Below are 27769 nucleotides of genomic sequence, written 5' to 3' on the forward strand. Positions count from 1 at the left end.
GTATTTGATACACTGCCATTTTCCCACCAACATTTTTATCGTAGGTACACTTAAGCCCCGAGGGTGGTTTGCACGTTAATGACTAGGCCAATTTTTACAATTCTGACCACTGTCCCTATATGAGGTTATAACTCTGGAACGCTTCAATGAATCCCAGTGACTGACACTGTTTTCTCAAGACATATTGTATTTTATGATAGTGGTAAAATTTCTTTGATATTGCTTGCGTTTATTTGTGGAAAAAAACAGAAATTTGGCAAAAATTTTGAAAATTTTACAATTTTCCAAATTTGAATTTATATGCCCGTAAATCACAGAGATATATCACATAAAATACTTAACAAGTAACATTTCCCACATGTCAAGTTTACTTCAGCACAATTTTGTAAACAATTTTTTTTTGTTAGGGAGTTATAAGGGTTAAAAGTTGACCAGCAATTTCTCATTTTCACAACACCATTTTTTTAGGGACCACATCACATTTGAAGTCATTTTGAGGGGTCTATATGATAGAAAATAACCAAGTGTGACACTGTTCTAAAAACTGCACCCCTCAAGGTGCTCAAAACCACATTCAAGAAGTTTATTAACCCTTCTGGTGTTTCACAGGAATTTTTGGAATGTTTAAAAAAAAAATGAACATTTAATTTTGTTCACAAAAAATTTACTTCAGCTCCAATTTGTTTTATTTTACCAAGGGTAACGGGAGAAAATGGACCCCAAAGGTTGTTGTACAATTTGTCCTGAGTACCCCGATACCCCATATGTGGTGGTAAACACTGTTTTGGCGCATGGCAGAGCTCGGAAGTTAAGGAGCGCCATTTGACTTTTCAATGCAAAATTGGCTGGAATTGAGATGGGACGCCAAGTTGCGCTTGGAGAGCCACTAATGTGCCTAAACACTGAAACCCCCCACAAGTGACACCATTTTGGAAAGTAGACCCCCGTAAGGAACTTATCTAGATGTGTGAGGAGCACTTTGAGCCACCAAGTACTTCACAGAAATTTGTAATGTAGAGCCATAAAAATAAAAATAATATTTTTTCACAAAAATGAACTTTGCGCCCCAATTTTTTATTTTCCCAAGGTTACCAGAAGAAATTGTACCCCAAATGTTGTTGTGCAATTTGTCCTGAGTACGCTGCTACCCCATATGTGGGGATAAACCACTGTTTGGGTGCATGGCAGACCTCAGAAGTGAAGGAGCACCTTTGACTTTTCAATGCAAAATTGGCTGGAATTGAGATGGGACGCCATGTTACGTTTGGAGAACCACTTATGTGCCTAAAAATTGAAACCGTCCCACAAGTGACACCATTTTGGAAAGTAGACCCCCTAAGGAACTTATCTAGATGTGTGGTGAGCACATTGACCCACCAAGTGCTTCACAGAAGTTTATAATGTAGAGCCGTAAAAATAAAAAATAATATTTTTTCACAAAAATTAAATTCCCCCCCCCAATTTTTTATTTTCCCAAGGTTATTAGAAGAAATTATACTCCAAAGGTTGTTGTGCAATTTGTTATGAGTACGCTGATACCCCATATGTGGGGGTAAACCACTGTTTGGGTGCATGGCAGAGCTCGGAAGGGAAGGAGCGCCATTTGACTTTTCAATGCAAAATTGGCTGGAATTGAGATGGAACGCCATGTTGCTTTTGGAGAGACCCTGATGTGCCTAAACATTGAAACCTCCCAAAAGTGACACCATTTTGGAAAGTAGTCCCCTAAAGATCTTATCTAGATGTGTAGTGAAAGCTTTGAACCCCCAAGTGTTTAACTACAGTTTATGATGCAGAGCCGTGAAAATAAAAATTCCTTTTTTTCCACAAAAATTATTTTTTAGCCGCCAGTTTTGTATTTTCCCAAGGGTAACAGGAGAAATTGGACCCCAAAGGTTGTTGTGCAATTTATCCTGAATACGCTGATACCCCATATGTGGGGGGTAATCACCATTTGGGCGCATGGCAGAGCTCGGAAGGGAAGGAGCACCATTTGGAATGCAGACTTAGATGGAATGGTCTGCAGGTGTCACATATTGACCCCCACAAGTGACACCATATTGGAAACTATGCCCCAAGGAACTTATCTAGATGTGTTGTGAGAACTTTGAACCCCCAAGTGTTACACTACAGTTAATAATGGAGAGTCATGAAAATAAAAAATCATTTTTCTACAAAAATTATCTTCAACACCTAGTTTTGCATTTTCCCAAGTGCAACTGGAGAAATTGGTCCCCAAAAGTTGTTGTCCAATTTGTCCTAAGTACGCTGATACCCCATATGTGGGGGGGAACAACCGTCGGGGTGCATGGCAGAGCTCGGAAAGGAAGGCGCGCCATTTGGAATGCAGACTTAGATGGATTGGTCTGCAGGCGTCACGTTGCATTTGCAGATCCCCTGATGTACCTAAACAGTAGAAACCCCCCACAAGTGACCCCATATTGGAACCTATACCCCCAAGGAACTTATCTAGAGGTGTTGTGAGAACTTTGAACCCCCAAGTATTTCACTACAGCTTATAACGCAGAGCCGTGAAAATAAAAAATCATTTTTTTCCTACTAAAAAGGTTTTTAGCACTCCACATTTTTATTTTCCCAAGGGTAACAAGAGAAATTGGACCCCAGAAGTTGTCCAATTTGTCCTGAGTACGCTGATACCCCATATGTTGGGGTAAACCCCTGTTAGGTTGCATGGGAGAGCTCAGAAGGGAAGGAGCACTGTTTTACTTTTTCAACGCAGAATTGGCTGGAATTGAGATCGGATGCCATGTCGCGTTTGGAGAGCCCTGATGTGCCTAAACATTGGAGACCCCCAATTCTAACTGAAACCCTAACCCAAACACACCCCTAATCCTAATCCCAACCACACCCCTAACCACAACTCCAACACACCCCTAACCCTAATCCCATCCATAACCCTAATGTACCCCTAACCCAGTCACACCCTTAACACTAATCCCAACCGTAAATGTAATCCAAACCCTAACCCTAGCCCTAACCCTAGCCCTAACCCTAAACCTAGCCCTAACCCTAGCCCTAACCCTAACCCTAGCCCTAACCCTAGCTCTAACCCTAGCCCTAACCCTAGCTCTAACCCTAGCCCTAACCCTAATGGGCAAATGGAAATAAATACATTTTTAATGTTTTTATTTTTCTCTAACTAAGGGGGTGATGAAGGGGGGTTTGATTTTCTTGTATAATGGGTTTTTTAGCAGATTTTTATGACTTGCAGCTGTCACACACTAAAAGACGCTTTTATTGCAAAAAATATTTTTTTGCGTTACCACATTTTGAGAGCTATAATTTTTCCATATTTTGATCCACAGAGTCATGTGAGGTCTTGTTTTTTGTGGGACAAGTTGACATTTTTATTGGTAACATTTTCGGGCACGTGACATTTTTTGATCGCTTTTTATTCCAATTTTTGTGAGGCAGTATGACCAAAAAACAGCTATTCATGAATTTCTTTTTGGGGGGCGTTTATACCGTTCCATGTTTGGTAAAATTGATAAAGCAGTTATAGCCTTCGGGTCAGTACAATTACAGCGATACCTCATTTATATCATTTTTTATACTTTGGCAATTTTATACGATAAAAACTATTTTATAGAAAAAATTATTATTTTTGCATCACTTTATTCAGAGGACTATAACTTTTTTATTTTTTCGCTGATGACGCTGTATTGCAGCTCGTTTTTTGCGGGACAAGATGATGTTTTCAGTGGCACCATGGTTATCTATTTCCGTCTTTTTGATCGTGTGCCATTCCACTTTTTGTTCGGCTGCATGATAATAAAGCATTGTTTTTGCATTGTTTTTTTTTTTTTTACGGTGTTCACTGAAGGGGTTAACTAGAGGGACAGTTTTATAGGTCGGGTCGTTTCGGATGCGGCAATACTAAATATGTGTACATTTATTGTTTTTTTATTTAGATAAAAAATGTATTTATTGAAACAATATATATATATATATATATATATATATATATATATATATATAGATATATATCTATCTATATATATATATATATATATATATATATATATATATATATATATATTTATTTTTTTAATTTATTTAGGAATTTATTTATTTTTTTTACACGTGTAAATATATATTTTTTTTACTTTTTTACTTTGCCCCTGGGGGGGACATCACAGTAAAGTGACAGATCGCTGATCTGACACTTTGCTGTGCACTGTGTCAGATCAGCGATCACACAGGCACAGCAGGGAGGATTCCCGGCGCCTTCTCTGAGCAGGCGCTTGTAAGCCACCTCCCTGCAGGACCCGGATGCAGCCTCGTGGCCATTTTGGATCCGGGGTCTGCAGGGAGGAGGTACTCGGTACAAGGTGAGTACATCACTTTGTACCAAGGGTTTCAGGGAAGCCCGCAGGGAGCCCCCTCCATGTGCAATGCTTCCCTATACTGCCGGAACACTACGATCATCTTTGATCACAGTGTGCCGGGGGTTAATGGGCTGGGGAGGTCCGTGACCACTCCTGGCACATAGTGCCAGATGAAATCACAAAAATAGCCCCAAAAATAACAAAGTCCATCCACACATGGACAAAGTATCTGCAAATATATGATACACAACATGAGATACTCTCAAATAAAAAGAGGAGTCTCAAACCTAGATACTTGATAAAACCATAAAGCTTTATTAATAAAATTTAAAAACACAATACAGAAAAGGTGCTGGAATGTAATGTACCAAAAAAGGGACACAAAGTCCTGGGAATCCACACACTAAACCCAATGTGTACTATAACCATGTGCCAGAACAATGATTAGAGGAAAAACAATGTCTCAGTAAACTCTACTGCGAAAAGGGGTCCAGTAAACTAATGTGCTAAATGATGCTGCTTAAACGCAATACATACAAGATAGTGTGCACATAAAGTGCCCCAATAAATATAACGCAGAAGAAACTGGCAAGTACATACCACTGTATGGATCGGTGTGGAGTCCCGGACGTCCCTCTGCCCCGACGCGCGTTTCGCACTGCTTCAACGGGAGGCGTCAAATTTAGCATCATTTAGCACATTAGTTTACTGGACCCCTTTTCGCAGTAGAGTTTATTGAGACATTGTTTTTCCTCTAATCATTGTTCTGGCACATGGTTATAGTACACATTGGGTTTAGTGTGTGGATTCCCAGGACTTTGTGTCCCTTTTTTGGTACATTCCAGCACCATTTCTGTATTGAGTTTTTAAATTTTATTAATAAAGCTTTATGGTTTTATCAAGTATCTAGGTTTGAGACTCCTCTTTTTATTTAAGAGTATCTCATGAGATGTCAGCTATGATAGTCAGCTGACACCCGGCCATGATCAGCTGCGCTCCCTGTTGTGAATTCTGTTATCGAACTCCCTCCTGTGGTCATGAATGGTACTTCGGCGAGTTCTGTCCATGGACTCCCTCTGATGGCTGTGAGTGGAGCTGCTGTTTCTGAGGTTCCTTCCACAGGTGACGTAGTTTATTCTTTGGCTGGCTGCTCTATTTAACTCCACTTAGATCGTTACTCCATGCCAGCTGTCAATTTTCTTGTACTGGTTCAGTTCGCTCTTGGATCTTTCTGGTGACCTGTCTACTCCAGCAGAAGCTAAGTCCCTGCTAGTTAATTATTTGTTCATTGTTTCCTTGTCCAGCTAGCTATCATGATTTTGCCTTGCTAGCTGGAAGCTCTGGGATGCAGAGTGGCACCTCTGCACCGTGAGTCGGTGCGGAGGTCTTTTTGCACACTCTGCATGTTTTTTTTGTAGTATTTTGTGCTGACCGCAAAGATACCTTTCCTATCCTCTGTCTGTTTAGTAAGTCTGGCCTCCCTTTGCTGAAACCTGTTTCATTTCTGTGTTTGTGACTTTCATCTTAACTCACAGTCAATATATGTGGGGGGCTGCCTTTTCCTTTGGGGAATTTCTCTGAGGCAAGGTAGGCTTTATTTTCTATCTCTAGGGCTAGTTAGCTCTTAGGCTGTGAAGAGGCTTCTAGGCAGTGTTAGGTACGCTCCACGGCTATTTCTAGTTGTGTGATAGGATCAGGGGTTGCAGTCAGCAGAGCTCCCGCTTCCCAAAGCTTGTCCTGTGTGAGTTTAACCACCAGGTCGTTCCGGGTACTCCTACCCACCAGGTCCATAACAGTACAGCTGGCCCAAAGTATTAATGCATCTCAATAGAAGGATAAGAGAAGTTCTGAGACCATTTTTTTTTCTCTGCAGTGTGTTTTGTCTTTCTTTTACCCTTAACCTCTGGGTGGTTCAGGACACAGGTGTAGATATGGACATTCAAGGTCTGTCCACTTGTGTAGATCATCTCACTGCAAGGGTACAAAACATTCAAGATTTTATGGTTCAGAATCCGATGTTAGAGCCTAGAATTCCAATTCCTGATTTGTTTTCTGGGGATAGATCTAAGTTCCTGAATTTCAAAAATAATTGTAAACTGTTTCTGGCTTTGAAACCCCGCTCCTCTGGTGCGGGGTCCCTCTGGTTCAACAAGTAAAAATTATTTCTTTGTTGCGTGGTGACCCTCAAGACTGGGCAATTTCCCTTGCGCCAGGAGATCCTGCATTCCGTGATGTAGATGCGTTTTTTCTGGCGCTTGGATTGCTTTATGATGAACCAAATTCAGTGGATCAGGCAGAGAAAATCTTGCTGGCTTTGTGTCAGGGTCAGGATGAAGCGGAGGTGTATTATCAGAAGTTTAGAAAGTGGTCTGTGCTTACTCAGTGGAATGAGTATGCCCTGGCGGCAATTTTCAGAAAGGGTCTTTCTGAAGCCCTTAAGGATGTCATGGTGGGATTTGCCACGCCTGCTGGTCTGAATGAGTCTATGTCCTTGGCCATTCAGATCGATCGGCGCATGCGTGAGCGCAAAGCTGTGCACCATTTGGCGGTATTCTCTGAGCATAGGCCTGAGCCTATGCAATGTGATAGGACTTTGACCAGAGCTGAACGGCAAGAACAATCGGCAATGCTATCTCCGATTGTCCTAAGCGCACTAAGCGGTTCGCTAGGTCTGCCACCATTGGTACGGTACAGTCTAAATTTCTTTTGTCCGTTACTCTGATTTGCTCTTTGTCGTCCTATTCTGTTATGGCATTTGTGGATTCAGGCGCTGCCCTGAATTTGATGGACTTGGAGTATGCCAGGCGCTGTGGTTTTTTCTTGGAGCCCTTGCAGTATCCTATTCCATTGAGAGGAATTGATGCTACGCCTTTGGCCAAGAATAAGCCTCAGTACTGGACTCAATTGACCATGTGCATGGCTCCTGCACATCAGGAGGATATTCGCTTTTTGGTGTTACATAATCTGCATGATGTGGTCGTTTTGGGGTTGCCATGGCTACAGGTCCATAATCCAGTGTTGGATTGGAAATCTATGCCTGTGTCCGGCTGGGGTTGTCAGGGGGTACATGGTGATGTTCCATTGCTGTCAATTTCACCTTCCGCTCCTTCTGAAGTCCCTGAGTTTTTGTCAGATTACCGGGATGTATTTGATGAGCCCAAATCCAGTGCCCTACCTCCTCATAGGGATTGCGATTGTGCTATTAATTTGATTCCTGGTAGTAAGTTTCCTAAGGGCCTACTGTTTAATTTATCTGTGCCAGAGCACGCCGCTATGCGGAGTTATATAAAGGAATCCTTGGAGAAAGGTCATATTCGACCGTTGTCATCACCGTTGGGAGCAGAGTTCTTCTTTGTGGCCAAGAAGGATGGTTCTTTGAGACCTTGTATTGATTACCGCCTTCTTAATATGATCACAGTCAAATTTCAGTACCCTTTGCCGCTGTTGTCTGATTTGTTTGCTCGGATTAAGGGGGCTAGTTGGTTCACCAAGATAGATCTTCGAGGGGCGTATAATCTTGTGCGAATTAAACAGGGCGATGAATGGAAAACAGCATTTAATACGCCCGAGGGCCATTTTGAGTACCTGGTTATGCCATTTGGGCTTTCTAATGCTCCATCTGTGTTTCAGTCCTTTATGGATGACATCTTCCGAAAGTACCTGGATAGATTCATGATTGTATATTTGGATGATATTTTGGTCTTTTCAGATGATTGGGAGTCTCATGTGAAGCAGGTCAGAATGGTGTTCCAGGTCCTTCGTGCAAATTCCTTGTTTGTGAAGGGGTCAAAATGTCTCTTTGGAGTTCAGAAGGTTTCATTTTTTCCCCTTCTACTATCGAGATGGAACCTGTTAAAGTTCAGGCCATTTATGATTAGACTCAGCCGAAATCTGTGAAGAGCCTGCAGAAGTTCCTGGGCTTTGCTAATTTTTACCGTCGCTTCATCGCTAATTTTTCTAGTGTTGCTAAACCGTTGACTGACTTGACCAAGAAAGGTGATGATGTGGTCAATTGGTCCTCTGCGGCTGTAGAGGCTTTTCAGGAGTTGAAGCATTGTTTTTCTTCTGCCCCTGTGTTGTGCCAGCCAGATGTTTCGCTCCCGTTTCAGGTCGAGGTTGATGCTTCTGAGATTGGAGCAGGGGCTGTTTTGTCGCAAAGAAGTTCTGATGGCTCGGTGATGAAACCATGTGCCTTCTTTTCTAGAAAATTCTCGCCTGCTGAGCGCAATTATTATGTTGGCAATCGAGAGTTGTTGGCCATGAAGTGGGCATTCGATGAGTGGCGACATTGGCTTGAAGGAGCCAAGCATCGCGTGGTGGTCTTGATGGATTACAAGAATTTGACTTATCTCGAGTCTGCCAAACGGTTGAATCCTAGACAGGCTCGATGGTCGCTGTTTTTCTCCAGTTTTGATTTTGTGGTTTCGTACCTTCCGGGCTCTAAGAATGTGAAGGCTGATGCCCTGTCAAGGAGATTTGTGCCTGACTCTCCGGGGGTTCCTGAGCCGGCGGGTATTCTCAAAGAGGGGGTAATTTTGTATGCCATCTCCCCTGATTTGCGGCGGGTGCTGCAGAAGTTTCAGGCTGATAGACCTGACCGTTGTCCAGCGGAGAAACTGTTTGTCCCTGATAGATGGACTAGTAGAGTTATCTCTGAGGTTCATTGTTCGGTGTTGGCTGGTCATCCTGGAATCTTTGGTACCAGAGATTTGGTGGCTAGATCCTTTTGGTGGCCTTCTTTGTCACGGGATGTGCGTTCTTTTGTGCAGTCCTGTGGGACTTGTGCTCGGGCTAAGCCCTGCTGTTCTCGTGCCAGTGGGTTGCTTTTGCCCTTGCCGGTCCCGAAGAGGCCCTGGACGCATATTTCCATGGATTTTATTTCAGATCTCCCTGTCTCTCAAAGGATGTCGGTCATTTGGGTGGTTTGTGATCGCTTCTCTAAGATGGTCCATTTGGTACCCTTGTCTAAATTGCCTTCCTCCTCTGATTTGGTGCCATTGTTTTTCCAGCATGTGGTTCGTTTGCATGGCATTCCGGAGAACATCGTCTCGGACAGAGGTTCCCAGTTTGTTTCGAGGTTTTGGCGGTCCTTTTGTGCTAAGATGGGCATTGATTTGTCTTTTTCTTCGGCTTTCCATCCTCAGACAAATGGCCAAACCGAACGAACTAATCAGACTTTGGAAACATATCTGAGATGCTTTGTTTCTGCTGATCAGGATGATTGGGAGTCCTTCTTGCCTTTGGCTGAGTTCGCCCTTAATAATCGGGCCAGCTCGGCTACTTTGGTTTCGCCTTTTTTCTATAATTCTGGTTTCCATCCTCGTTTCTCTTCAGGGCAGGTTGAGCCTCCGGACTGTCCTGGTGTGGATACTGTGGTGGACAGGTTGCAGCAGATTTGGACTCATGTGGTGGACAATTTGACATTGTCCCAGGAGAAGGCTCAACGTTTCGCTAACCGCCGGCGCTGTGTTGGTCCCCGACTTCGTGTTGGGGATTTGGTTTGGTTGTCGTCTCGTTATGTTCCTATGAAGGTTTCCTCTCCTAAGTTTAAGCCTCGTTTCATTGGTCCGTATAAGATTTCTGAAGTTCTCAATCCTGTTTCATTTCGTTTGGCCCTTCCAGCTTCTTTTGCCATCCATAATGTGTTCCATAGGTCGTTATTGCGGAGATACGTGGCACCTATGGTTCCCTCCGTTGATCCTCCTGCCCCGGTGTTGGTCGAGGGGGAGTTGGAGTATGTGGTGGAGAAGATTTTGGATTCTCGTATTTCGAGACGGAAACTCCAGTACCTGGTCAAGTGGAAGGGTTATGGTCAGGAAGATAATTCCTGGGTTTTTGCCTCTGATGTTCATGCTGCCGATCTGGTTCGTGCCTTTCATTTGGTTCGTCCTGATCGGCCTGGGGGCTCTGGTGAGGGTTCGGTGACCCCTCCTCAAGGGGGGTACTGTTGTGAATTCTGTTATCGAACTCCCTCCTGTGGTCATGAATGGTACTTCGGCGAGTTCTGTCCATGGACTCCCTCTGGTGGCCGTGAGTGGAGCTGCTGCTTCTGAGGTTCCTTCCACAGGAGACGTAGTTTATTCTTTGGCTGGCTGCTCTATTTAACTCCACTTAGATCGTTACTCCATGCCAGCTGTCAATGTTCTTGTACTGGTTCAGTTCGCTCTTGGATCTTTCTGGTGACCTGTCTACTCCAGCAGAAGCTAAGTCCCTGCTAGTTAATTATTTGTTCATTGTCCAGCTAGCTATCATGATTTTGCCTTGCTAGCTGGAAGCTCTGGGATGCAGAGTGGCACCTCCGCACCGTGAGTCAGTGCGGAGGTCTTTTTGCACACTCTGCGTGTTTTTTTGTAGTTTTTTTTGCTGACCGCAAAGATACCTTTCCTATCCTCTGACTGTTTAGTAAGTCTGGCCTCCCTTTGCTGAAACCTGTTTCATTTCTGTGTTTGTGACTTTCATCTTAACTCACAGTCAATATATGTGGGGGGCTGCCTTTTCCTTTGGGGAATTTCTCTGAGGCAAGGTAGGCTTTATCTTCTATCTCTAGGGCTAGTTAGCTCTTAGGCTGTGAAGAGGCGTCTAGGCAGTGTTAGGTACGCTCCACGGCTATTTCTAGTTGTGTGATAGGATTAGGGGTTGCGGTCAGCAGAGCTCCCACTTCCCAGAGCTTGTCCTGTGTGAGTTTAACCATCAGGTCGTTCCGGGTGCTCCTAACCACCAGGTCTATAACAGCTCCCCCCGTGAGCGCGGCCGATCACTATGACGTACTATCCCGTCCCTGGGAATTAAGTCCCAGGTCACCTTGACGGGATAGTACGTCAAATGGGATTAAGGGGTTAAGTCAGAAAGAGAATCGAAAAATGAAAACTAAAAAATCACATTGTATGATTCTTAAATAATTACCGTATTTTCCGGCGTATAAGAATAATGGGCCTATAAGACGACCCCCCAACTTTTCCTGTTAAAATATAAAATCTTCTTAAAAGTCGGAGGTCTTCTTATACGCCGTGTGTCGTCTTATAGGGCTGGTGACCAATGTGCATATGGTGGGGGAGTGGTCCCAATGACGAAGAGAGGGGGCGACTGACAGGGAAGGTGTAAGTGGAGTATCCCCCTATTACCTCATTGTGGCAGCGATGCACTTTCTGTGCTGGGGGGCGATGGCTCCTCTTTGTGCAGCGTGGGGTCTCTGTGGTGGGGGGGCGGTGGGAGCTCCTCTTTGTGCAGAATGGGGGCTCTGTGCTGGGGGCGGCGGCGGCATATCTTTGTGCCGCGTCAGGGCTCCGCCGGCATTTCCTCAAAGCCCGGAGGCACCGGCAGCTCCATTGCTGCAATGCAGTGGCCTCCAGGAAAATGGCAGCTGGGGCGACGCATGCTCAGATGCAGATCTCGTCTCCAGAGATCTCGGGACGAGATCTGAATCTGAGCATGCGCCGCCCCAGCAGCCATTTTCCCAGAGGCCACCGCATCGCAGCAATGGAGCTGCCGGTGCCTCTGGGCTTTGATGAAATGCTGGCGGAGCCCCGACGCTGCACAAAGATGCCCCACAGCACAGAACCCCATGCTGTACAAAGAGGAGCCACTGCCATAGCCCCCCAGCACATAGACCCCATGCTGCACAAATAGGAGCCGCCGCCCCCCACCACAGAGAGCATAACTGAACAATGAGGTAATAGGGGGATACTCCACTTACACCTTCCATATGAGACACCCCTATTTTTGTCATCAGGACCACTATGCACAATGGTCAGCACCCACCCTATAAGATGACATCCAGCGTATAAGACAATCCCCAAATTTTAAGAAAATTACAAAAATACAAAATACAGTTGCATTTTATTGCAGTAAATAAGTATTTGATCACCTACCAATCAGTAAGAATTCCATTAGTTTTTCTTTAAAAAGCCTTCCTACTCTGTCTTACCTATATTAACTGCACCTATTTGAACTTGTTACCTGTATAAAAGACACCTGTCCACCCACTCAATTAATCACCCTCCACCATCTTCACCATGGCCAAGACCAAAGAGCTATCTAAGGACATCAGGGACAAAATGCACAAGGCTGGGATGGGCTACAGGAAAATAGGCAAGCAGTTTGGTGAGAAGGCAACAGCTGTTGGCACAATTATTAGAAAATGGAAGAAACACAAGATGACTGTCAATCTTCCTTGGTCTGGGTCGCCATGTAAGATTTCACCTTGTGGGGTAAGGATAATTCTTAGAAACATCAGAAATTAGCCCAGAACTACATGTGAGGACCTGGTCAATGACCTGAAGCGAGCTGGGACCACAGTTTCAAACATTACCGTTAGTAACATGTCACTCCATCATAGATTAAAATCCTGCAGGTCACATAAGGTACCCCTGCTCACACCAGCACATGTCTAGACCCGTTTGAATTTCGCTAATGACCATCTGGATGATCCAGATGCTTTTCTTGTTCTGATGAGGAAGTCAGTAGTTCTTCAAAACACATTGACTAAATAAAGAAAAAACGCATGTACTTTCTGTCTGGATTTGGCTTTATTCTATGGGATACCAGCAGCGCAGATTATCCTTAAATCCCCTTTATCTGTGCATCTCTACTTTGTGTTCCGACCAAAGAAAATCTGAATTTACTGCATCAATCAACACTTGTTATTTACCTGTGAATTTGAAATTTAAAAGCAAATTAAATACCTGGATTTCCATTTTTAATGTTGAAAACATGTGGGCTAATCACAGGGGTGATGGCAGAAGGCAGTGGTGGAGTACCTATTCCTTCAATCATGTATACAAAGTCCCCAATCTGGAAAAAATGTGCAGAGAAAAATAAGTATGCAAATTACAATTCTTCACAACTTGAGATATTTTTTACAACTAATAAAACAGCGTGTTAGGACTGGCGGAACGCACCAAGAAACATGATATAGATGCGTTCGCAGTCCGGGGTCCACCGTGCAGGCGAAACCCGCTGCTAGTAAATGACAGACTATATGGCGGTACTAAAAGTATAAACACGTGGGTTAAACCTTACCCAACGTGAAGAAAGCGATCCTGTTACGTCACAGGACCGCGGTACCGCACATAGAGCGCGAGCAAGCAGTCAGCGAACTTAACCCCAAAAGGGATTGAAGTCTGATTAGACCCTTGCTGGCACAACACCACAACTGGGTGTGTAAAGAACCTTATCAGCAATATATGAGCACAAGAGTGCGTGCGATGCCGCACTGACGGACGCCACTAACCACCCAGGCTTGGGTATGGAAAGCGCAAGGCAAGCGCACGGCGCCGTACTAGCAGGCACAGCTATAGGACGCTGTGATGTGTGTAACATACAGATGGATAGTAGGGCGCTAGAGAGCTACCATCATCCGCGAGCAATCAACAACTCTAGGGAGGGATACTTAGGAGCTTTCATCCATCGACATACATCCATCTACACACACACATAATAATTGTACACTAGCGCATGGCCGTGCGGTCATGCGCAGTTTATATAGTTGCAGGACAGGAAGTGGCCACAGAAACTTTGCCCTTCAAAGACCTGCCAAAAGGACCAATGGAATGCGCTGCAGAGCCTGAGCACATGACCCTCGATCTCCAACGGGAGATCTTGCCCTGGGCATGCTCAGTGTGCGCAAATAAGGACTTAGTCCCAGAGAAGTCCGCTCGCTGCTGACCAGCACTGACTTTAATGGCAGGAGCAGAAGAAGCAGCAGTAACTCTCTGTACAGAGCGAGACCGAGCAAGACGCTGGGACCGACGTCCCTGCTGAGCAGACTCCACTGCGGCTGGATAGGAATGGGAGACCGCAGCGGAGACGGCCTGAGATTCCTCCTGTGCAGAAGTGGGAACTCGAGACCTAACATTACCCCCCCTCTTAGCCCCCCCCCCCCCCTCCTTGGGCCTCGCTACGCTCGAAGGCAGCAATGAGCTGCGGGGCCCGAATGTTTTCAGCAGGTTCCCATGACCTGTCCTCTGGGCCATAACCCTTCCAATCCACCAAATAGAACTTTTTGCCGCGTACCACCTTGCACCCCAAAATAGCGTTCACCTCATAATTGTCCGTAGATGAACCCGATGTCCCGGCAGATGACTTGGAAAACCGGGACATGTATACGGGTTTCAAGAGGGACACGTGAAAGGTGTTGGTGATACCCAAGCGTGGAGGAAGAGCCAGACGGTAGACCACGGGATTAACCTGTTCGAGAACCTTGAAGGGACCCAAGTAGCGAGGAGCAAACTTAGTGGACTCAACTCGCAGCCTGATGTTACGGGCGGAGAGCCACACCAAGTCGCCAGGGGCAAAGGTCGGAGCGGGGCGCCGATGAACATCGGCGGAGGACCTCATTCTCTCCTTGGAGGCCCGAATGGCATCCTGCGTGCGATCCCAAATGTCCCGTGCCTCCACAGCCCAGTCTGCCACCCTGGAATCAGCGGAAGACACTGGCATGGGCACAGGAACACGCGGATGCTGGCCGTAATTTAAGAGGGATGGAGTCTGACCGGTGGAGTCGGCTACGGCATTGTTAAGTGCAAACTCTGCCCACGGTAGCAAGGATGCCCAGTCATCCTGCCTGGCAGAAATAAAATGTCGCAGATATGTGACCAAGGTCTGGTTGGCCCTTTCAACCAACCCATTCGTCTCTGGATGATATGCCGAAGAGAGATTTAACTCAATACTGAATAGACGACAAAGCTCTCTCCAGAATCGAGACGCAAACTGGGGACCCCGGTCACTAACAATTTTGTCTGGCATACCGTGTAGGCGAAAGATGTGCTTAATAAACAAGACAACCAACGTCCGTGCAGATGGTAGCCGTGGAAGAGGCACCAAATGCACCATTTTGGAAAAATGGTCGGTGATCACCCAGATAATGGTGCAGTTACGAGACTTGGGCAAGCCCACCACAAAGTCCATCCCGACCATCTCCCAGGGCCTGTCCGCCACGGGCAGAGGATAAAGCAAACCAGCTGGCCGTTGCCGAGGAGTCTTGTTCCTGGCGCAAGAGACACACGCCTGAACATACTCCGCGACATCACGGGCCATATGCGGCCACCAGTATGTCCTCGCCAGTAACTCAGATGTCCTTTTAGTACCAAAATGTCCACCCACCCTGGACGAGTGTGCCCAAGAAAGGACCTCCGCTCGCAAACTGGATGGAACAAAAGTCTTGCCCGGGGGCACAGACTCCAGCAAAACCGGAGCCACAGTTCTCAAGCTCTCGGTGGGGACAATAAGCCGAGGCTCCTCCTCCTCCTCCGCAGATGACACAACGGAGCGAGAGAGAGCGTCGGCCTGAATGTTCTTCTCCCCAGAAAGGAAATGGAGGGTGAAATGAAACCGGGAGAAGAACAAGGACCATCTGGCCTGGCGAGAATTCAACCGCTGAGCTGTCTGCAGGTACACCAAATTTTTATGGTCTGTGAAGACTTGGAAGGGAAAACGTGTTCCCTCCAAGAGATGTCTCCACTCCGAGAAAGCCAACTTCATGGCTAGCAACTCCCTGTCCCCGATGGAATAATTCCTCTCTGCTGGTGCGAAGGTCTTGGAGAAAAAGAAGCAAGGATGCTTCCGACCATGAGCATCCTTTTGGAAGAGAACTGCTCCAGCACCAACAGAAGAGGCATCCACCTCCATGATAAATGGCTTATCAACATCGGGGCGATGTAGAATGGGAGCGCTAGCGAAGTGTGACTTTATAGAGATAAAGGCCTTGGAGACCTCCTCAGACCACAATTTGGGATTCACCCCCTTCTTGGTGAGGGCAACCAAGGGAGCTACCAAAGTTGAGAAGTGCGGGATGAACTGGCGATAATAATTGATGAATCCCATAAAGCGCTGCACCGCTTTAAGAGATTGGGGTTCTTGCCAGTCCATCACACCCTGTAGTTTGGCAGGATCCATAGCCAATCCCTGGGCTGAGATGATGTAGCCTAGGAAGGGTAAGGACTCCTGCTCAAACATACACTTCTCCAACTTGGCATAGAGGGAGTTTGCCCGTAGGAGGTCGAAGACTTTGTAAACATCTCTCCGGTGGGAGTCAATATCTGGAGAGTAGATGAGAATATCATCCAGATAGACTACGACCGAGGTGGAAAGCATATCCCGGAAGATATCGTTCACAAAGTCTTGGAAAACGGCTGGGGCATTACAGAGCCCGAAGGGCATCACCAGATATTCATAGTGCCCATCCCTGGTGTTAAACGCCGTCTTCCATTCGTCCCCCTCACGGATGCGGATCAGGTTGTAAGCACCCCGCAGATCTAATTTAGTAAATACCCTTGCTCCCCGAAGCCTATCGAATAGCTCAGATATCAAAGGCAAAGGGTACTTATTCTTAACGGTGATGGCGTTAAGACCCCTGTAGTCTATGCATGGACACAATTCCCCATTCTTCTTCTGCACGAAGAAGAATCCTGCCCCAGCAGGTGACACTGATTTCCTGATGAACCCTCTTGCCAGATTTTCCTGGATGCACTGTGACATTGCCTCCGTCTCCGGGAGAGATAGCGGATAGACTCTACCCCAAGGAGGCTCAGCACCAGGCAAGAGGTCAATAGGACAATCATAGGGGCGATGGGGCGGAAGGGTCTCCGCTTCCTTTTTGGAGAACACGTCTGCGTAAGACCAATACTGCTTGGGGAAAGAGGATAGATCTGCGGGTACCTCTGTTGTAGCAACCTGAACGCACTCCCTCTGACACCTACCCCCACAAGATTCACCCCATCCCAGAATCCTGCCTGAGGACCACTCGATATGAGGAGAGTGGTACCGTAGCCAAGGTATTCCCAACAGGACCTCATCAATTCCCTCTGGAATGACGAGCAGAGATATAATCTCCTGATGAGATGGCGACATGGACAGAGTAAAAGGGATGGTCTGGTGTGTTATCTGTGAGGGCAGTGTCGACCCATTCACCACTCGTACCGTTACAGGTTGAGCTAGCATAACCAGGGGTATTGCGTGACGTTGGGCGAAGGCAGAAGACATACAATTGCCCTCCGCCCCAGAATCCACGCAGAGCTCTACCGAGTGGGAGAATGAGCCTATAGTAATTGTCCCCTTAAAGGACAATTTAGAGGCAAACGTCGCCGTGTCTAGTGTACCTCCACCTACGACCACTAGACGCTGACATTTCCTCGACCGCTGAGGACATCTGGTGGCTAGATGTCCTGACTGCTGGCAAACATGACAGACCCTGAGTGCACAAGCGGTCCGGGACTTAGATCCCGCTTATGACACTTCTCTGGCCTCATGTGACTCAGGAACCAGGACCGGAGATTCCAGAGGTTTGGCGAAAGTAGGAGCCAGCCAAAACCTCTGCCTACACTGGGCTCGCTCTAACCTCCGCTCGTTAATACGGAGATCAATTCGAGTGGAGACTGCTATTAACTCCTCCAGTGTGGCAGGAATCTCCCTAGTGGCCAGAGCGTCCTTTACGTGGTCAGCCAAGCCCCTCTAAAATATGGGGATAAGAGCTTTATCCGACCATTCCAGCTCAGATGCTAAAGTGCGGAATTGGACGGCAAAATGACTGACTAAGGACTCACCCTGAGTTAATGCCAGCAGTTGGAGCGCAGTATCATGGGTGACCTGAGGTCCTAAAAAGAGCTGTTTCAGAGTGCTCAAAAACAGCGGAGCACTCTGCACCACATGATCACCACGCTCCCACAGCGGCGTAGCCCATTCCAACGCCCTGTCCGACAATAGAGATACAATAAATCCCACCTTAGCCCGCTCTGTGGGGAAGCGTGCAGCCAGGAGCTCAAGATGAATAGAGCACTGACTCACAAATCCCCTACAAAATTTGCTATCACCAGAAAATTTTTCTGGCAGCGGGAGGCGAGAAAATGTCGGAACAGGGGTGGCAATGGACAAGGTTGCTGCAGCCACGCTGGCAGCCTGTACAGCAACTGCGGTAACATCCACAGCTGAGGTTGCGCTCTCGAGAGCCGCCAACCTACCCTCCAGCTGCTGGATATACCGGAAGGATTGCTGTTTGTCTGTCATCACTAGCCAGACCCTGGTGCTAGTGTAATGTTAGGACTGGCGGAACGCACCAAGAAAGATGATATAGATGCGTTCACAGTCCGGGGTCCACCGTGCAGGCGAAACCCGCTGCTAGTAAATGACAGACTATATGGCGGAACTAAAAGTATAAACACGTGGGTTAAACCTCACCCAACGTGAAGAAAGCGATCCTGTTACGTCACAGGACCGCGGTACCGCACATAGAGCGCGAGCAAGCAGTCAGCGAACTTAACCCCAAAAGGGATTGAAGTCCGATTAGACCCTTGCTGGCACAACACCACAACTGGGTGTGTAAAGAACCTTATCAGCAATATATGAGCACAAGAGTGCGTGCGATGCCGCACTGACGGACGCCACTAACCACCCAGGCTTGGGTATGGAAAGCGCAAGGCAAGCGCACGCCGCCGTACTGGCAGGCACAGCTATAGGACGCTGTGATGTGTGTAACATACAGATGGATAGTCGGGCGCTAGAGAGCTATAATCATCCGCGAGCAATCAACAACTCTAGGGAGGGATACTTAGGAGCTTTCATCCATCGACATACATCCATCTACACACACACATAATAATTGTACACTAGCGCATGGCCGTGCGGTCATGCACAGTTTATATAGTTGCAGGACAGGAAGTGGCCACAGAAACTTTGCCCTTCCAAGACCTGCCAAAAGGACCAATGGAATGCGCTGCAGAGCCTGAGCACATGACCCTCGATCTCCAACGGGAGATCTTGCCCTGGGCATGCTCAGTGTGCGCAAATAAGGACTTAGTCCCAGAGAAGTCCGCTCGCTGCTGACCAGCACTGACTTTAATGGCAGGAGCAGAAGAAGTAGCAATAACTCTCTGTACAGAGCGAGACCGAGCAAGACGCTGGGACCGACGTCCCTGCTGAGCAGACTCCATTGCGGCTGGATAGGAATGGGAGACCGCAGCGGAGACGGCCTGAGATTCCCCCTGTGCAGAAGTAGGAACTCGAGACCTAACACAGCATTGCAATGTCACCGGGTTATTTCTCACTAAGATATGTTGAAATCAGAAGAACGATAGGTTAAATGGGTTAAGAAGTGTAACCGTGGCACATGAATTCTGCTACTTTCATGTATTTTTCTGTATTTTTCCAGAAGATGAATTTATTCCAAATATATTCTTAGTTACATTTATGACGCATACTATGCATTTTATGAAAACAACGACAACAATGGGCAAAGATGACAAAATATAGGCAACATAACTTAGAAAATGTAAATACTTTGTTTAAAGGGACTCTGTCACCTGAATTTGGAGGGAACAATCTTCCGCCATGGAGGCGGGGTTTTTGGGTGTTTGATTCACCCTTTCCTTACCCGCTGGCTGCATGCTGGCTGCAATATTGGATTGAAGTTCATTCTCTGTCCTCCGTAATACATGCCTACACAAGGTGCAATCTTGCCTTGCACAGGCGTGTACTATGGAGGACAGAGAATGAACTTCAATCCAATATTGCAGCCAGCATGCAGCCAGCGGGTAAGGAAAGGGTGAATCAAACACCCAAAAACCCCGCCTCCATGGCTGAAGATTGTTCCCTCCAAATTCAGGTGACAGTGTCCCTTTAATAGAGCCTTTTTGGAAAATGTTATTTGTGGAAGCCAATGTAATGTAACAGAAAACTGTTATTAGCTAAGTAAAGGGGGCTATACAGAAGATTAAATGGAATGTATTACTATTGTATCGATTAGCTGTATTGTCTGTCGCTATAGCTAACCACAGAAATTGTGTTATCTGTATTGTAACTCTCCAACACCCTAATTAAACCCTGGAAGCATCCTCATATCTCTGTAATCAAGTTGTCTGTCGATGAAGTTTCCTTCCCTTACTCACATCCTGTGCATATAATGTGACAGCCCTTTTCTAAATGATTAATGGTAACTTTCATGCTACCGTTCACAATTGCTGTGTCACGAAGGAGACCTCTGGATTAACTTTATTGAGATTCTATTAGGCCACCTCTACGACTACATTTAATTTCCATAGAATAAAATAGTCTTTTGCAATTATTAGTGATCTTTCTCTCTCCATACATTGTATATGCAAACTAATGGCAGTGGATTTAAAACAACTGAGAAAAAAACCCAATCCTCATAATAGCATTTTTTTCCATATACACAAAGGCACTGGGATAACTGCACACTTAATTCCAAACGAAATTATGAAAAAAATATCAATTTGTAAATTTGCAAACTTGAATATTTAAATTATAAACTGAAATTTGTCTACAGATTTCACTTTTCTGTTAATCACTGTACAAATATTTAGTTGTATAACCTTTATTTCTGAGAACTGCTTTACATCTGTGTGGCATGGAGTCACATCTACAAACAGATATTCCAGGCCAACTGGACCACATTCCACAGTTCTTTTGCATTCTTAGGTTTTGCATCAAAACTAGCATTTAACCCTGCTGTTCTGTTGGTCAAAAATGACCGACTTTGAACTTCAATATTCTTTAAAATATTCAAGATGCGGCTCTGAAACCCGTGGCCGACCGACCCATCCTCATTTAAGTCAATCAACCACAAGTTTCAGAACCGCATCTTGAACACCCCAAAAAATACCAAAGTTCAAAATAGGTCTCCCCAGACCGAACAGAACAGCAGGGTTAAGCTGTCACTCCACAATTTCTCAAGGACCGGGGTTGGGCTGGCCACTTAATAACTTCAATCTTGTTTGTCTGGAACTAGAGTGTTGCCTGTTTGCTGGTGTGTTTGATATACCAAAGGGGGTATGTCTCACTGGATTTTCTAGGAGGCATGCTTATAGACTGTTCTGCATTATTATGCTTGGCAAAGACCAGAAAATAAAAGGGCCCATATATGAACCATATAGAGGATTTTAAAACAATCTAAAAATTCAGAGGAGCAAAGGAAATAAAAGTGTCCGCTATTGATCTGGTGACAAGTCAACCTTAAATGGATATTCAATTTTTGCCAACACAAATATGAGCTATAAACTGATCACAATGAATGGATTGTTCATATTGTATGCATGTACATGGATATGCAGAAAAAGAGGTTCACACCATATCTTCTGATTGATGTACAAGGACAGAGGCATAACAGTAAGAGTCACTGAGGGTGCGACTGTGACTAGATGCGTGAGGGAAGGCACCAATTACAGCTGGATAGGCGTCATAGGACGCAAATTTAGCCGAAATATATTACAATGCAAAGACTCGCCAAGTTCCTGCATTGCAATCAGAGGCCAGTGGCTGACGTCACCATGCCCATCATGGGTTGCACATGCCAGTGTCATCATGCACTGCCCATGGCTAGTGCGGCGAAGTCAGCCGCCAACCTGTGCGCTGGCTAAAGAAAAGGATGCTCCACATCATGGTTGTGGGGGAAAGTAAAAATAATTCTTTATTTTTTAAATGTGTTGGAGAAGTGCAGTGAACATTACACAAGGGAGGGCCCCTGAATGAGTGACAATACACAAAGAGGGAGACCAGAATGGGGGTCATTATGCCAGAAACGAGCCCAGGATGGGGAACATTATTACTGGAAGGAGCCTAGGAGTAGGGTCAGTATTACAGGAATGGACCCAGGATAGGGTACAATATACCAAGAAGTGGCCCAGAATGGGGGATATTATATCACAAAGGGACCCAAAATGAGAGACATTATACCAGGAATGGGCCCAGAAAGAGGCACATTATAACGAACTGGGTTGTGGAACCACTGTATGGTGATCGAAGGAGAGCCTGGAAGCGCGTGATTAGGTGCCGAGGAGGGACGAGGGTGGCAGAACCAGGTGCTAAACCAGGACTGACCTCGGGTAGATTGCAGCTGACCACCAAGGGACAGAAGGCAGGAACGGCCAGGAACGGTAGATTTAGAAAGCACTGGCTGGTATAGTGACAGGCACGAAGGACACACAGGCAGGCAGTTACTGATGGGCATGACTAGTATTCTGGCAGGCGGGTGCAGGTGCAGGCAGATGGACTGATGTACAGGAAATGTATACTGGGATATACTGTTAGAAACAAACTACAACATTGCACAGGCACCTCCATGAAGGTGGAGGTGCCTTAAATAGTACTTGGATAGAGACACTTTAGGACGGTAAGCGTGTGGCCCACTTAAGATGGAGGAGCGCACACTCTAAGCACAGTGCCCGGGAATCTGCACACTGTGCGCGTACCTCGGATGTCAGCAGCAGAATAGGAGGGAGGAAGTGTGGGACAGCGGTGGTGAGTGAGTCGGAGTCTCTGCTGGGGAATGAAGGCAGAGGGCAGAGATGCCACTGCTACAGATTTTATATTAGGAAAGAGTCCAGAAGGTGTGGCAACATACCAAGAAGGGGTCTAGGGTGGGGGTAATTATACTAGGAAATGGCCTAAGAAGGATGACAATATACCAATAAGGGGCCCAGAATGGGGGATATTATAGCAAGAAGGAGTCCAGAATGATGGAAATTACAGTAGGAAGGGGCCCAGAATGGGGAAAATTATACTTGGAAGGGGCCCAATATGGATGACATTATACTAGGAAGGTGCCGAACATGGGAGGCATAATACTAGGATGGGGACATTATTACTAGAAGAAGCTTAGGATGGAGGCATTTTTATGGAAATGGAAACAGGATGGCAGACAATGTACCAGGAAAGGGCCCAAAATGGGGGACATATACCAGGAAGCGGTCCAGGATCGGGGACATTATAACAGCAGGAGGCCCAGTATGAGGTGCATTATACTATGAAAGGGTCCAGAATGAGTTCTAATATATCTAAAGGGGCCCAGGATGGGGGTCATTAAATCTTGTGCATCGTTATTTTCACTAATGTCATTTTGCCAGCAGTCTTGTTTCGGCTGTTCTTCGGCACTTCCATGGACATGAGCCATCAACTACACTTCCGCTCATGCACACTTTGCCTAAACCCAGCTGCAGAGGAGCAATGATGCTGCCAAAATGAGCGGCGTACATGCGCGAGATTTGCAGGAGCTGATGATGACTTCAGCTCCAGCAAATTATGTTATCACGTACACAGGGAAGTGATAACATGGAAAGAGGGCTGACTCGTCTAGGGAAACTAACACCCCATCGACTAGTCAAAGTCCTAATAAGAATAGCAAACAGAAATTTTATAAATTCTTTTTTTAACCCCATTTTCACTGAATAACATTATATAGAGCTGGTTAGGCAGGGAATTTAGTCCTACATACGTGAATGCTGGTTGGAGGGCATGGGGACCTGACAGGTTTCCTTTAAGACTTGTAACGAATACTAAAATGAAATAAACCTGGCATATAGACCTTACAGAAATGGTTCTTCAAACTGGAATTTCTCTTTCACAAGCTAGAGGTAGGACTGGGTAAATCCATGCATTATAATGGAATATGTATGTGTTTATGGCAATAATAAAAGCTAATCAATAGGATGTAGACAGGCTGGACCTATGGTGATCAACAATAGGCTTCTTTTTAACCCATTATCTACCAATGTCCTTTTTTTTGGGATGCCTGATCTTTAGCTTCTAGCAACTAAGATTTTATAATTTTTTTTAATTAGGTCCAATTTTTTGTGTTGTGTTTGTAAAATGAATGTTTTCAAAATAGGAAATTATGTCACTGTCATTTTTAATTAATTTTGGGATGCCCTTTTCTGAAAAATCCGTACTTGAAAAAATTTAGCAAATTATGTTTCTGATTCATTAGGACCCAAATCATTAAAAATCTGTCATTAAAAAAAAATGAAAATTGCTAATTTGGCAAGTAATGGGTTAAAGAGATGCACAGTATATACAGTATGCCCTGCATTTCTATTATTTCACAGCCAGTCACAACATGTAACACATAAGTAAAGAAAAATATTCTACCCTTACCTCTTCACTGGCGAATATGATCATGCAAAAGCGTTTTTCCAGTTCAAATGGAAGAAAATTAACTTGCAAGTTAGTGGGCACGCCTTCTTTTAAGAAAATAGAGTTTACTGGGCAGAAGAACTGACGTAGCATATGTGACTTGTAATCTGTAAGCAACAAAGTGCCCTGTTATTCCACAGAATAGAAGACCAGGCTATTATCAGCTCTACCAATAATGTGACCTTGTCAAAAAAATACAAAGAGGGAAAATACATACAAATGATCAGCTAACATGTCAGAGATATTGTCACAAGTTTAATGCGACAGAATGGGGCCAGAAGACCGTGGTGTCTGATTCCTGCACTGATTAGAAGCATTTCACCATCATATTAAATGGTGTAGCTTTCTGATAGCAATGCAGTGGTTAATCTGTTCAGTTTAGAGCTCATGGAGCTTTCCTGCAATGATGGTATCAGCTGTTCAGTGTTGGCCACTCCACTCTGCTATATAAACTTGCCTATGGCATGCAGGGATTGCCAGTGTTAGTTTAATTATGCCCGATTTTGGAGTTGGAGGTGTTGGTTGTTAGGAGACGTTAAGGGTGTTGTTATAATGATGTTGCTTGGTTATTTGTCTGCGTGTATATCCTCATCCTCTGCTATTTAGTTTTCTCTCCATTTACTTCCTGGTTTTCCACTCTGTTGTTTGTGAGTGCATATTTTTATGAGTGGTATTCTCATTTATCCATGTACACCTTCCTGTCAGTCTGGTTTATGCATTTGTATACACTGCTACTCTCCACTTCCTTGGGTAGGGGACACATAAAGGCTGATTTAGAAGCTCAGTAAGACATGCAGTCCCGGCATCTTCACCATCAGAAGTAATCTTGGGAGCAGGGATAGCTAGGGTGCTCCTAGCCCCAGGATCTCTGGCAAATGTACTGTGACAGATACACACTTTAAAATATGTTAATGTTATCAGCGTTTTAGAGAAAGCATTAAGCACAATATGCTTTAAGGTTGAGTGGTTATTCACTAACACGTTAGCACTGTATTTTAGAACTCCTTTTTTATTGGATAGCTTGGGCTTTGGTTTGGACCATTAGGTTAATCTAGATGTTGTACCATGACAATATATACTGGTAGTGGCATGAGCAATATATTTATAGGTACCTCATCTAAGAATAATTATGCCTTTTGTGATCATTATTGTACCTCCTTTACTACCGCCTCTCTGATTACCTGGTCAATTGTTCTTAAAATTTCTCAAAGCATTTGCAATTTTATTAACTTTGGTGGTTTTTGGTTACTCCATTTGTAACTTTTCATAAACAATATATTGTATGGGAGTACTGCACACTATATATTCCCTGTGGCGGTAACTGTATGATGTAGCTATGTTTATAACCCATAGAATTATATTGCCTAGGTGTGAGTGATTGCAAGATTTGCATTGTAAAAATGTAGAAAGTGCAGTTAATATTTTGTATGTTTCTTTGCTTATTTTAATTACATAGGCTTATTTATTTTTTTTAATCACCTACATAGTGCCATTAATTTCACAGCGCTTTACAGACATTATTGGCACTGTCCTGATTGGGGTACAAAAGAACATTCCCTATTAGTATATCTTTGGAGTGTGGGAAGAACCCAGAGAAAATCGACACAAACACAGGGAGAACATACAAACTCCTTGCAGATGTTGTCGTTGGTGTGATGTGAACCCAGGACCGAAATGCTGCACAGCAACAGTGTTAACCACTGAGCCACAATGCTACTCTATTATAATAAACTTATTAGAGGTTATAAGTTGATGTTGAGGGATTTTGGTCATATTTAAACCTCGAAACTATGAATTGTCAAGATGACCTAACATAATGTCATTATACAGAATGATATAGAGTTTTTTGTGAATTTCAACTTGGTCAGCATAGACACTAAGTACAAATAAAAAAGCTTTAGTTAGCATCACATGGAATGGCGTCCTCCTACAATAGGAAAATATTGCTTCAGATATTGCATTGTACATTGTTATATGTTTGATGCATCTATACCTCAGTTTTTCAATTCTTTCTGCTATGTGTTATATGGTACTATAGCTTTTTTTATTTCAATACACCATTACATTAGTATACCAAGAAGCTGTATTGTCAAAATGATCAGGTACTGTATTTGTCATTTTGTGCTATGTCCAGACTAGGGTTGAGCGAAACGGGTCGAACATTTTCAAAAGTCGCCGACTTTTGGCTAAGTCGGGGTTTCATGAAACCCGATCCGACCCCTGTGCGGGGTCGGCCATGCGGTACGCGACTTTCGCGCCAAAGTCGCGTTTCAATGACGCGAAAAGCGCCATTTCTCAGCCAATGAAGGTAAACGCAGAGTGTGGGCAGCGTGATGACATAGGTCCTGGTCCCCACCATCTTAGAGAAGGGCATTGCAGTGATTGGCTTGCTGTCTGCGACGTCACAGGGGCTATAAAGAGGCGTTCCCGCCGACCGCCATCTTACTGCTGCTGATCTGAGCTTAGGGAGAGGTTGCTGCCGCTTTGTCAGAAGCAGGGATAGCGTTAGGCAGGGTCCATTAACCACAAAACCGCTTGTGCTGCAGCGATTTGCACTGTCCAACACCACCCTCGGTGTGCAGGGACAGTGGAATTTTTTTTTTTTTTTTTTTTCCCCTCAGCGCTGTAGCTCATTGGGCTGCCCTAGAAGGCTCCCTGATAGCTGCATTGCTGTGTGTACGCCGCTGTGCAAACCAACTGCTTTTTTCAAAGCACAAATCCTCTTGTTCCTTCCTTTCTGCACAGCTATCTTTTTTGTTTGTCCACACTTTTTATTTCATTTGTGCATCAGTCCACTCCTTATTGCTGCCTGCCATACCTGGCTGAGATTACTGCAGGCAGGGAGATAGTAGCTGCCTGCCATACCTGGCTGAGATTACTGCAGGCAGGGAGATAGTAATTGTAGGACATTCCCTGTTTTTTTTTTTTTTTTTTTTTTGGTGGGAGATTAAGATTGGCAATTTGGCATTTCTGCTAGAGTGCCATCCCTGTGTGTGCCATCTCTCTCACATAGTGGGCCATAGAAAGCCTTTTCATTTTTCTGTATTTTTTTTTGTGGGGTGTATAAATTCTCCCTGATAAAAATACAGTGGGAGATTAATATTGGCCTTTGGGCTTGTGTGCCAGTCCTGAGTGTGCCATCTCTCTCACAAATAGTGGGCCATAGAAAGCCTATTTTATTTTTTTTTGGGTTTTATAAATTCTCCCTGAAAAAAAGGGAGATTAATATTGGCCTCTGGGCTTCTGTGCCAGTCCTGAGCGTGCCATCTGTGCCAGTCCTGAGCGTCCCATCTCTCTCACAAATAGTGGGCCATAGAAAGCCTATTTAATTTTTTTTTTGGTTTTATAAATTTTCCCTGAAAAAAGGGAGATTAATATTGGCCTCTGGGCTTGTGTGCCAGTTGTGAGCGTGCCATCTGTGCCAGTCCTGAGCGTGCCATCTCTCTCACAAATAGTGGGCCATAGAAAGCCTATTTAATTTTTTTTTTGGTTTTATAAATTTTCCC

At 45.0% G+C, this 27769-nt stretch overlaps 1 protein-coding gene across 1 annotated transcript in view; it reads right to left on the minus strand.

Annotated features, from left to right (window-relative positions):
* Positions 1–27769, minus strand: part of CFAP47 (cilia and flagella associated protein 47) — an 874184-nt gene that overhangs the window by 467697 nt on the left and 378718 nt on the right. Inside the window, exons 43-44 of the mRNA XM_069757658.1 lie at positions 24225–24370; positions 13031–13139 (exon numbers count right to left, since the gene is read on the minus strand). Of these exons, the coding sequence (XP_069613759.1) occupies positions 13031–13139; positions 24225–24370 (255 nt within the window). The remainder of the gene's footprint in view (positions 1–13030; positions 13140–24224; positions 24371–27769) is intronic.

This window comes from Ranitomeya imitator, chromosome 3 (genome assembly GCF_032444005.1).
Source record: "Ranitomeya imitator isolate aRanImi1 chromosome 3, aRanImi1.pri, whole genome shotgun sequence".
NCBI classification, from domain to species: domain Eukaryota; kingdom Metazoa; phylum Chordata; class Amphibia; order Anura; family Dendrobatidae; genus Ranitomeya; species Ranitomeya imitator.